Genomic DNA, 13,100 nt, shown 5'->3' with positions numbered 1-13,100 from the left:
GCGCAAAAAGCAAACAATCGATGTCAGCGAATGCAATAAATTCAAGCCGAATAGAAGCTCTAAACTACGCGTGCTACTTAGTGTGCGATTCATACACATTTCAAACGATACTAACGCCTCTTTCCGCTCAAGCATTCAAGCATACAACTCGCAATCGCAATAATAATTCGACCACATGTGGTGGCATGCCGCACATTCAATACGTGCGTTTCAGATTTTTTTGCTCTCGGTTTTGTTGTTGCTACTGTTGTACGTACATTGAATTGGCGATGTTACGGAAACGTTGATGGAAACGGAAATCTGATTGAAAAGTTACCCGTTGTCGCTAAAAACCGCACTCGATGCGTGTAAATGCAATATGAGAGCACAGAATGGCTGCACGCTTTTGGAATATGTATATATGTATGTATGTGTGAAAGTTCAATGAACACACTCACACAACTATACAATCGCATATCAGCGTAGCAAAGAAAAAGCAGCTTAGCGTTAAAAGCATTTTTATGCCAAGTATTGGCGCACGCCATAGAAACATAGAGCTGCCATACCTGCCACCTGCCACATGACGCGCCTTTGTTTACGAAATTCTATAGCCAGCCATTCGAGGCATATTCATATGAAATATTGTTATATTGTCTCGTTTTTGGTTTTTGTATCGCGCTGCCATGAAGTTGCGCAAGGCGTATGAGTAACCCACTTCTGTTGGAAGTTTGTAGATAACATTTGCGATAATGGTTTTTATTTCTATCCAATTTGGATATTAGAAGTGATTGGCAATCGTTTGCAGTTTGTTATGAAATTCTTTCTAAATAGTTGAGTTTTATATAAATCTCCTTTTAAACGAGGCAAAAGAGATTAGGGAAAATTCATCAAGTTGACAACTCGAAATAAATTCTGAATATATGAATAAATAGTTTAAAGATTATGAACAATACATAACTGTTAATTGGATGTATTTTAAAACCATTGTAAATGTGCCCATACGTTAAATTCGATTCTATCAAGTTCACCAGAATGACAAGTGGGAGGCAAGGTTTTCTAACTTTAAAGTTGTAAAATCAAAACAGTGAGAAAGGAAATGCTAAGAAAATTTTACCATACTATATTCCAAATAATTTCTGAAATGGATGTCAATCGGATACTGGTCTCGGTACCCCTACAATTATAAACAGACAAACCTAACAGAGAGTAAGCAGTTCGCTAGACCTTACACCCACAGCATAAGGTACTTCCGACCAATGAATTGCTAGCAATTGTCCATAGCTGACATATGACAACCGTCCAATAATAGACCTCACGACGTAGCTCTCCTTCATTCCTAAACAGGTACTTTAATGCAATTAGACATGAGATTATTGTCTCTGCTTATTCTAACCAGTATAACAGTACTACAAGCTGTCTTCGATTAGCCAAGCATTACTTTACAGCGAATCGATCAAACTATAGCTAAACAGGCAGCACTCGTGTTGCAACCCTGCGCTAACATGGCTTCTGACGCATGCGCAATAGTGTTATGATTCTTGCTCAGTAGAGAAATTCCTTTTTTCGCGTTGAAAAACGGTGCAGTAACCCTTTATTTTTGATTGAATAAATTACTATAATTAATTTAAAGTATTATATTTTGAAAATACAAGAAAAAAGGATATTTGTCATTTGAACCATTCACAATAGTAAAACTGGTCTAAAATAGTATGCAAAACAAAACTTGGTAGCATTGAAGATAACGACTAAACCAATTTAGTTAGGTATCCGCATACTCTTTTGTATTCAACTTGATAACTTTGTTGTCGCTTTTACATGTAATTTTTTTTCATGTCATGAGAGCAGAAGCGAGCAGAGAAGTGGCGAATCGAAGACAGCTGCTATCGAATTTATGGTGTAATCAAGCTCAAAAGATCCAAAGTAGCGTGACAGCATTAGGAAATTTATTAAATACCCTAAAGTAGATTACTTTGCTCATCAAGTTACCTACTAAAAAGGTGCAATGATATCTAACCGGACATTGACCATTCAGATTGCATGATCAAATCTTGGCACTATACTTCAGAGACATCTGAAGATTATAATATAATATGACTAGTAAAAGGAGTTCAATTATTTTTCAATTAAATGGCTTTAGTAATTTGTATTGTATTTATTTCTAATTCATCACACACGAGTTTAAGCAAAAAAAAAAACATCATATGGTCCGAATTTCTATTTGCGAATCGCTGCTGAATCGCAACAAAATCGAGCGATTCTGGAAGCGGATAATTGCTGGTGATGAAACGTGTATCACTTATGACAACGTCTAGCGAAAATGATTCTGGTTGAATTCCGATCAGCCACCACAAATGGTGGCTAAGCCAAAGGTTGACTGTCAGGTAGAAATTGCTGTGTACCTAGTGGTATTGCCAATTAATCATCTATTATGAGCTGCTCCCAAAACACTAAGCTCTTTATTCGAACCTCTACTGTCAACAATTGCACCGTCTGAAATAAGCAAAAGCTCAGACGCGGCCTGCTTTGATCAATAGGAGAGGAATTGTGTTCCATCAGAACAACGCCAGGCTACACACATCGATAGTGACGCGCCAGTAGCTTGGTTGGGAGGTTCTTATATATTCACTTTATAGTATGGACCCCGAATCAAGTGATTAATTTAACTTTAATATGTCTATTCTTAGTTCCTAAAATGTTGCCACATCATTTAAGTGAGTTTCAAAAGTTTGCTACTAGCCGTAAATCTCGGAAGGTACTTAGCACTAATTAAAATTATTCCTCAGCGATTAATTTACGAAAAAATTCATTGAGTCTGTGAAAAAAAATTCATTAATAATTAAATTATTTAATTACAAATTCTTGCTTCGTAATCAATAGCGTTAATTACATACTTAAGTAACGGTAGTCGTTAAGTGATTTTGTCCACACATGCACATAAGTATATACATATATCTAGGTGTATGAAATGAGCCAAATCCAACACAAATAATTACTTAATCGCCGTGCTTGAAATTTCTATTTAAAAACATTTTCACAATACGCCCTCGCAACCGCAAAAGCTGCACGTAACTTATTAATTTTACTTTATTTATTGGTGTTGTTGTTCTTTTTTGAATTTCGCTTGTGTTCGGTAGTGAATACTCACTCATTACAGTGATTAATTATCGTTGAGCCAACAGTGTGCGGTGAAAGTAAGCAAATTTTAAATTAAATCACTGGTGTTGCACAATTAAATATGTGACGTCGGCGCGTATGAATATGTGAGTGTATATGAATATAAAAATATATTATATATATATTCATGTATATATAGGTGTATTGTCCGAAGGGAATTTCTATTGTTCGACTTATATTTCATGCACTTCCAACACAAGCCTGTAAATAAGCTGTTATTATAGAGATTATGCATACATTAGGGTGGTCCAAAATTTTATGGACACGTACCGACCATCTCGAGGAAGCTATAATATCAAATTTAGGGTTGAGTGACTCTTTGGATTTTACTTTAATGAGGACCTAGTAGTTATAGTATGTTACGAAGGTGTCGCACATGACAGAAACGTAGAAAGTTTTTGCCCTACCCATCTTTGTTATCGGATTGGATGATTCCATGCTCTAATTATTTATTTAATTACTTAAGTATTGGAAACCCTAAAGTAAACCCTAACCTAGGAAACCCTACCTACCGGACACCCACTTAGCAAACCCTAAAGTAAACTCAGGAATACGAATAGGAACCTAAACTGCAGAAACGTTCGACTCTCTTTTACGGTACAATTGATACCAGTGTTCAAGTCCAAGGGTACCATAAATCATCCCGTTTGAGTGTATTTTCAAGAGGTTAAAATTGTATCTTGACAAACGATCCTTACTGAAACCTTTATTCGATGATCATATCCCTAGTAATCCCGCTGCGGGTAAAATTGCCTTTGAAATTTCATAAACTCAGATAACTGCATTGCCGAGATAACTACGGGGGGCTTCTTCTCTATCACCATAACCGCGATGTATATCTGAATACAATAAAGCCATGAGTTCCTTCAAGGCTGGTTAGAAATCTTGCACGCTACGTGTACTATGTATGTATCAAGAACACACTAACGAATATCGAAATGTCAACTTATTTCATAAATTTTAACAATGAGCTTATATTCACATCGACTCTTTTAGGGATTTATAACAACCGTTACATTGCTAAAACTATCATGCATATTCTATAATATCTGATCGAATTTGACCCAGAAAGAAATGGTATAAACTATAAGATAATGCAACGAGCTTTGCTTTCGAATTCTGGCGCCACCCTGGTAGTACTGTTTATAATCATCGGAACTGTCATTAACTTTAAACCAAAACAACAACAACAATCATTTAAATTCGTCAAGTTTTCCATTTTTATCCACAATGGATCTAAAAGTGTCAATAAATAGATCCTTTATAAAACAAAATCAGGTTAGGATAGGTTCCAGGGCTGATCCTCGCATTGAAGGGAACTAATCCCAAAATACTGAGTACGCAATTTCAACATTTATTTTACAGATTCTCAACTTGAAATATTCAACCATTAAGTATTATATATTTCAAATAAATACTTTCAGGAACCCAAGGACTTTTTGATTCTGTTTATTATTTCTGTCGTTTATAATGCTTCCTACATATCTTTGTTGTAATTTACTTTAGAAAGCATTATAGATTCCATATTTCATTTGCTAGTGACGATAATTTATTTGAAGTCAGTTTTATCTTATGACTTTTACTGGAATTTCTTCCAGTCGATTTTTCATCGTTAATTATAAAAACTACTTGGGTTGAATGGTAGCTGAAAGCTTTACAAGCTCTATTGAGCATTTTGTTAGACGTTATCTGCCCCAGACATGTTAGGGCATAAGCCCATATTGCTCATAAACAAAGATTCTGACTCTCAGCTGGGGACTCTCACCAAAGGTAGTTCTTTGGGTCTATGAAACCATAGTTAAGCGTATAATGTTCTACGGAACTTTTGCTTGGCTTAAGACGCTGAAAAAGACTACACTCGCGAAGCAATTGGCGAGTCTTTAACGGGCTGCTCTCATCACTCCAATCCAACTATGGCACTGAATGTCTTGTTGCATATACACCAGTGGAAATAGCCGCAAGGTGTACGACTACGAAAACTGCCCTCAGAGTCAGAGAATCTCAGACCAGCTCAGCATGCCTTGGTCAACTACCAGCAGCTGTGCATTTGCAAGGTCCTTCTAGCCTAGGGTAAATAGGGTAAATCTGTGAGCAAGGTCCACCTATCAATGGTTGTAAGAGTTTTAATTAGACACTGTCCGGTCGGGATTCTTGTAGGAAGATTGAACATCTTACCGGATGCCAGTTGCATTAGCTCTTCAGAAGAAGATGAGCTAGAATCGTCACAACACTTCCTCTTCGAATGTCTCGCTTTTGCCAGATAAAGACAAAAACACCTTGGATTTCATACTTTTAGACATACAGGTGAAATAGCGAAATAAAAATAAAACAAATAAGTAGATTTCTGTAAGGTTCAGAGCGTTTTTGCCGATAGCTGATATCCAACTACAGGAGTTTTTCGTATGGCTTCACAAAGGACCGTACGGAAAGTCTGAGTGTGCTCTCCCGCTTTTTTAAGGTATCAGCCATCTAACCTAACCTCACCGGACCCTTAGTTATCTTCTCTCATCAGTTTCTAACATAAATACCTATAAGTACCACCCTAAAGTACGAACGTTGTAAATATATTCTATGCATAAGAAATAAATGTAAATTTACGCTAAGACCAAAACAATCTAACTAACGAAGAAATGAACAAATGAAATCGCAAGCGTAATTCATACTCCACGTAATACTCGCACTCGCACTGGTAGAGCGCAACAACGCAGACTGAGTGACGCCTAGATTGCGCTACATAAAGGAGCAACGTTCGGCAGATGGGCAGCGGTAACGTGACTAGCCTTAATTAAAAATTCTAATTGAAGCATAGCACGATCTTCCAGCACAGTGCCTCTGCAACGCTGTTGTAGCCTGGTGTGCGTGTGTTGAGCTTGTGCAAATTGGCTATTGTAAATTCCTTGTGAACGCCAACTTAATGGATGCTCGGTGTGAGCAGGAAGTAAATGCAAGCCAAGCCGTGTTGGAGCACACAAGGCAACAGGTAAAGCAGAAAGTTAAAGTGATTACTTAAGAGGGATTCCATGTAGCGAAGTAGGTCGTTCCTTCTAAACATATTAGCTGCAGGGAAATAAAACTCCTCCATTTTTTTTTTTTTTTTTTGTTAAACAAGAAATTCACATATTACTGGAGTAAATATTTAATACAGTAAGTGTTCGTGTAACTTTCGGTATTAAGCTTTAATAGTGGTATTAGGTATATATTGGATTGGCTTGTTTTGCAGAGATTTGTGTTAAACTCTCTTTGCAGTGGAGATTGTATTACTTCCTACGGATCACCTACGAGTAGTCCATAATCGCTCTCCCCTTGCTTAACTGTAACCGAGATTAAACTCTAAGTTACAGTTTGTTGAAAATGGAGTTTTTATGCGACCTGTTATCATACTGCGACTATCGCAAGGCATTACAAGTCTGTGAAAGACCTTTTGAGAAACCTTTATATGCGGTCTGTACTTTTGGGTTTTGCTTAGTTAGAACTTACTTAGAATATTATTTTAGATATAAAATTCAAATAATGTAGAATCAATCTGAATTTCAGTGTCCTTGTACAATACCACCCCCCGTCGACCTCATCAATCCGTCACCACATGTCTCGATATCCTCTGTCACGGATGGCATGGATTATTGGCTAAAACACCTTACGTAGCCTGCACCTGTTTGCGGAATTATAGCTTCAGTCGTTTCTCAAAACAAACCCTTATCCGATTTTCGAATTTAACCTCGTTGTTTTACCGTATAAAATTTTGAGGTTAGGTTAGGTTATAACGAAATATTTTGTACACGGAATAAATAAAGTTATATAATGTAGCGGAAATAAAAAACAAGTTTTCACTCTTAGAATAAATTTGGTAACTGTGGTGGTTAGAACTAATACTATTGATAAGAACCTTAATTATTTGTCATGTCATCTTCGATTCAAAAAGAGCCAAATATTTATTTCCTCAAAAAAGGTCTCATGTCTCACCTCAGAAATTCCTTTTCCATCAGATACTCTCATACTAAACCTTAAACATTAAATCAATCATCTTTTCTGCGGTTGAAAACAAAAATAAGGACTCCAATAGCAGCTGGTGCTTTCGATAAACATGTAGACTGCTAGCCTGTTCCACTTCTTTTGTGCGCATTCTTAGTATACGAGTATTGTAGTATAAAGCTATTGTCTTAAATTACGTTGAAAAATATCGCTTTCTCTTGATAAACGAGCAAGAGGCAACTTTTGTGTGTTAATTAATTTTTAATGATTACAAACAACCTGGGCCTGCTCTTCTTGCCCAGTTTAGAGAAGCTCTGTGTAAAGTAGGTGGAGAATTTTGCATATATTAAATTTGAAATTTGATTTTGTTATTTGCCATTGAAAGTTTTAGTTTTTGTTTTACGGGCGAGAGAGAGAGAGAGACCAAAGAAAAACGGTAACTTTAACACACAATGACAAGAGTCTATTATATAATACATGATACTTTTAGCACTTAGAGCACTTTTTATATATGGTTACGAATCGGAGGTAGGACTTCGTGACGATGATGGATGATGGAAAAGCGTTCAGTCATAGAAAAGCCAAGGTCAAAAGAGTTAGATGTGTAAGCGAAACTTGAAAACAGTAAATAATTCACTAAATTCAATAAAGTGACATATTCTTAATAGCAGCTGGTTGACAGGTGTCGCTGTTGTCAAAATATTTTTCACAGTCGCATTTTTTGTTTAATTTGTTTAAATTTGAAATAAAATACACCTGGAGAGCAAATATTTCTACTAACGACTGGAAGGATAGATATCGCTGTGATTATTATATCATTAAAAATTTGTTATTTTTTTCTTTTGGTTATCACACCAGTCATTTTTATTTCTATAATACTTAGTATGCTATATTTAACTCACCTTGACTTTAGTCTTTTTTCGACTGCGATGCGGCATCGTGACATCCGTTAGTTTCAGCAATTTTGGTCTAATTGCACGTTTACCACTCTTTCCACTACGGTCAAAGGTCAAATCCAAATAGGTTTCTGACGTCATTTTACTTCGTATATTTTTACGTAATTATAGCAATGCCAAATGAAAGTTATTTTCATCAGTGACACTCTTGCAACCAATCTGCTGTGACATTGTGCTAAAAATAAAGCATGACAATGGTGATAAATAGTTTTTAATCATAGTTTTAGAAATATAGGCTTATACTAAAGAAATATTTACAAATTTTGGAATTACAGTGCTGCTAAATATTTCAAAATAGTTTTAAATGGGCAATGCTAGCTGCGTCCCACTATCCAAGGAGAAGGTTTCGATTAAACGAAATGTTATATGGCAGCACTAATGTGGAAATGTCAAATATGACATTGTTATCGTAGAGTTTCTCATTTGTAATGCAAAATTAAATCGGAATGATACTTATAAAAAATATATTAAATGGTGAAAATATTTAGACGATAGTTTTCTACGGCTTTATGTTAGATGAGGCTCTCGTATTTCTTTGGTTTGACGATATGTATAGGGTGTTTTTTTAGACGCGTGGTTTTCAGTGAGACAACACTTTTTTCGAAATTGATTTATTTGACAGCTTACAACAAAATTATCGCGTTTGGGACTACTGATAATCCACAAGCCATTGTTGAGACTAGAGGGGTTCATATTTCTTAAAAAAGTTATTGTTGTCTTACAGTGAATTGGGAACACCTCTAGAGCCACGCTTAGTGACTATTACGTGGCTAAATTGGAGAATGTTGATGTGGAAAACCGTTGGTTTGAATAAAACGCCGCTATATGCCATGCAGCCAACGAAACAATCAATTTATTTTGGTGAGCGCATTATCTTGTATCGTAGGCCTGTTGCGTGGTCTCCAAGATCATGCAATTCAACACAGATGAACTATTTTTTCTGAGTTTGTGTAACATCGCTTGTCTACGCAGATAAGCCCGAGACGATTGACGCCTTAGAAGAGAATATTCGGCGGGTTATTGCTGGCATATGGCCTCAATTGCTGCAAAAAGTAATCAAAAATTGAGCTGGAATTTAATCGAGCTAGCCGACAATGACAAGCCCTTATCTTTATGAGAAATTTTAATTTTGAGTCATAACACTAAATTATATGCATTTTTTGTCTTACAAGTAGTAAATATTATACTGACATTCCAATATTATAGTGCGAAAATGGGCGAAATCAGACGGAAACCAAGTCTACTTCCCATATAACACAATTTTTAGTTCCATCTGATTCTTGCACTTAAAAAAAATTGTCCAAATCGGACTACAACTATCAAGCACCTAGATACCGAATATGTGGGCCACAGTTCCTATTGCAAACTTTTTGTCGAAAATAGCGGTTAATCTGTGAGATATATTATATAGATAAGGAGAGAATCGTTTTCTGATAATAATATGTCTGTATGTCAAAAATGGGTTGAATCGGGTCAATATTTCCCTTAGCTCCCATATATCTAATAGAAAGATGTTCAAGCTTCCGACAGACTTTATATCGCATATATCGGCAAATAAGTAAGATAACTTAGCAAAATTGACTGAACGTATAATATTGGATATTCTACAGTTTAATGTCGAAAATATGTGAAATTGGCCTACAAATTACCCAAATTACCCAAACTCCCAAATACTATATATCTTATAATTATTTACGTTATTCTAACAGACCTTATGCGCCTAAAATTATTTGATTTGGCTTTGATTCTTGCCAGTTGCAAGAGTATAAAATGTATTTTGTTCTTGTGCGTGTTGAAATTAATGTGTGTCTGGCAGCTGATTGCTTACAAAACGAAAAGTGTGTGTGGCGATTATTATAGGTATATTAAGTCAATGGACTCATGGCGTGTTTCCCGAAGCGGATTTTTCAATTGCGAAAACAACAAAAAATTAAAAAAAATTTCAAATTTTGACATGAGAATTTTTGATTGAAAATTGAAATTTCTTTTCAATATTAGGAGAAAAATATTTAAAATAGAAAATATAGTGTGCTTAGGGCATAAAAAGTTAAGTTTACATCAAATTTTGTGCAAAAAAAAATTTTTGAAGAAGATAAAAATAAAAAACCCAAAAACTTGTTTATTTGAAATTTTCACATATATTTTGAGGTTATGCGAAAAATGCCAATATACAAAAGTTATAACGGGTGATATAAGTAGAGGTACTTTTTTCAATAGCCTCTTTTTAACAGATCACGCGGGAGTCGTGTCAAGCTATCATGTTATTTTTGTTCAGTATTATTTGGCATTTCATCATTTCGAAAATTCACGTTCATGATCAACATAATCGGCCTACTGAGCGTACTATTCGCAACACCATCACCCATCTTGAGACCCAGCGCCCATTATTGGATAATATTCGATGGAATAGACCACGTCCAGCGCGTAGTGAAGAAAAATAAAGCGGCCGTAGCTGAAAGTGTACACGAAGACCATGCAGAGCCGATTCGGCGCCGTTCGTAGCAACTCGGACTGACGTATGGAACGACTTGGCGTATTTTACGTCGAGAACTTAAATTGAAAGCGTACAAAATAAAGTTTGTGCAAGAACTGAAGCCGGTCGACTTTATCAAGCGAAATCGTGTCATTCTATGGGTTCTTGAAAAGCTCCAAGAAAATCCGATGTTTTCGAGCCAAATTTTGTTTAGCGATGAGACCCATTTCTGGCTCAATGGATACATAAACAAGCAAATTGCCGCATTTGGGTCGAAGAGTAAGCTGAAGAGATTCAATAGCTGCCATGTCATCCAGAATAAATAACGGTTTGGTGTGGTTTGTGTGCCGGTGGTATCATCAGTCCATATTTCTTGACCGTTATCGCGCCATTATAACCTTTGCTTCTTTTGATAGGAGGAAAGTTTATAGAAAATATGGCTGAGTTAAAAAACTGTCAATTTCTTTCGAACTGTTGTCCAGTATTGTTCTCCTTGTTTTGTTCGAAAATAGTTATATATATATGGTATACATCTATAAGGGCAGATCTCTAGAGCACTAATAAGTCATTTATTATTAGTTTAAAACCATTTTTCATCGTTCCAAAAAGAATTTATTGACACAGCAAAAAATCTTTCAACTTAATTTGTCTACAATAAAGTCCAAAACAAAAATCTCATAAATGACTGTCACACAAATCTGTGAATTCGTAGAATTGAAAAGCAAGAACCAAATTACTTATATCCTCATCTACTAACCTGCCCATGTTACAACAATACATGTGAACATGTATGTGGAAAACTGGCAACATAAGACACACATTGTACAAACATATGTGCAATTTTAATAATGTCAACGTTCGCTGTCAATAGAAAGAAGAAGAGAAGAAAGGAAAACATGCAATTGAAATGGCGTAAAACGTTGGACTGACAGAGCAGCTGCAACAGCAAGAAATTATTGACATGTCAATAAAGCGCTTACAGAAGCTTAACAGCCATACACAAATCGAAATAAACACACACACATGTATACATAAATACATATACATATTCGAATGCAAATGAATGAAAGACAAAAGGTAACAAGCAAAATATTGGGGAAATGGCACATATGCACGTCAACATTCGCATACGTATATATATGCATACAAATATACTCGGCATACATACACACATACATATACATATACCAATATAAACGGTACATACATGCATGCAAATATGCGCTATTGATTTGCGAAGAGGTATATATTGAGGCAATTTACTCACACGTTTGGTGAAAAGCGCGGTCACGACTTGTCACAATGAATGCGAGGGGGGGGATGGAAGCATTCTCTTCCAGCTGCATACCGCCGTCAGGCAATTCAAGGCATTTACGGCTTTCGCAAGCACAATTGTCAATAAATCGCCGCTCAAAAATTGTGAATGCAGGCGTGTCAAGAATTTATTGAATGTGAGTGAGAGAAGTAAGTAAGTAGAAGAGAAAAGGTATTTAGAAAAAGATTTAGGTACACTCAAAATAGAGACTTCGATGGCTTAAAACTAATACGGCAGTGAATTTTGTAAGTTTATTTTGATGTTGGCTTTTAGCCGTTTATAATAAATATAAAATAAGGAACGGTGGAATTGAAGTTCAAATAAGGATTAGATATAATTTTTAATATTTCTGCACAAAATTAATTTATATTTATATAAAAATTAATTAAGAAAGCTAGTGTGGCTTCTTTCAGGGAGTTGTGCATTCACTCCGATAGCAGAACCGCTATACAAGTCTTGAGCTCGCCTGTAAAAAAAGGCTAACTTACCCAAATCCGATCAGCATAGCAACAAACTGGTGTTCCCCTGTCTTTTTGAGAACTGGCATCGGATCTATGGGCTTCGCGCGAGCTCAGGAAGCGTTGGTCATCTACCAGCACTTGTGGGGTTGCGAAAGCTTTGTGGCCCAGAGAGAAAAGGATCCAGTGAACTACTAGCTCTTAACAAGCAACTCACACGTTGAGGTTAAAGATTTTGGAGGACGCAACTTGTTAAAGTTGCAAAAAGGAAGATGAGATGACAACATCTAAACACTTTATCTTTCACACCTTACGCCAGACTAAGGTTGAAACATCTCGGTTTGTGGCAGGCTCTAAGCGCTTAGTTGATTTGTGATATGTGAGTTTTTTTTATCCATACCTATGGGCTGGTCGAGGGGTATATTCTCAGGAACTGTCTAACAATTTCAGTTTCAGATTTCCAGATTACTGCAGTATTTTTGAAGCTGAGGTTGCTGTCATTCAGGTAGCGGTAGTTATCACTCTGATAGCAGGGCGGCGATACTAGCCTTGAGGTCACTAACCGTGCGTGGCCCAAAATCAATCCTAAGAAATCCAATGAGCTCTTTGCTCTCAGTAAAGCTATCCTCACTCTAACTGTGTCCATGCTGTAAGTCTGAGAATCTCACCGGATGCCAGCTGCAGAAGCTGTATCAGAGAAGACGGGTGAAAACATCTCAACACTTCCTTCTCGATTGTCCCGCGTTTGCGAGATAAAGGCTTAAACACTCACTTAC

General features: G+C 36.3%; 1 protein-coding gene across 2 annotated transcripts in view; it reads right to left on the bottom strand.

The window, feature by feature from the left end:
- RhoGEF3 (Rho guanine nucleotide exchange factor 3) overlaps positions 1 to 13,100 on the bottom strand; it is a 292,834-nt gene that overhangs the window by 255,264 nt on the left and 24,470 nt on the right. For both annotated transcript variants that reach the window (XM_036359399.2, XM_070111335.1), the window contains exon 2: positions 8,025 to 8,253. In XM_036359399.2, the coding sequence (XP_036215292.2) occupies positions 8,025 to 8,159 (135 nt within the window). In that variant the 5' untranslated portion in view covers positions 8,160 to 8,253. The remainder of the gene's footprint in view (positions 1 to 8,024; positions 8,254 to 13,100) is intronic.

Source organism: Bactrocera oleae, chromosome 6 (assembly GCF_042242935.1).
Source record: "Bactrocera oleae isolate idBacOlea1 chromosome 6, idBacOlea1, whole genome shotgun sequence".
NCBI classification, from domain to species: Eukaryota; Metazoa; Arthropoda; class Insecta; order Diptera; family Tephritidae; genus Bactrocera; species Bactrocera oleae.
This window is presented reverse-complemented; position numbering and strand designations above follow the sequence as displayed.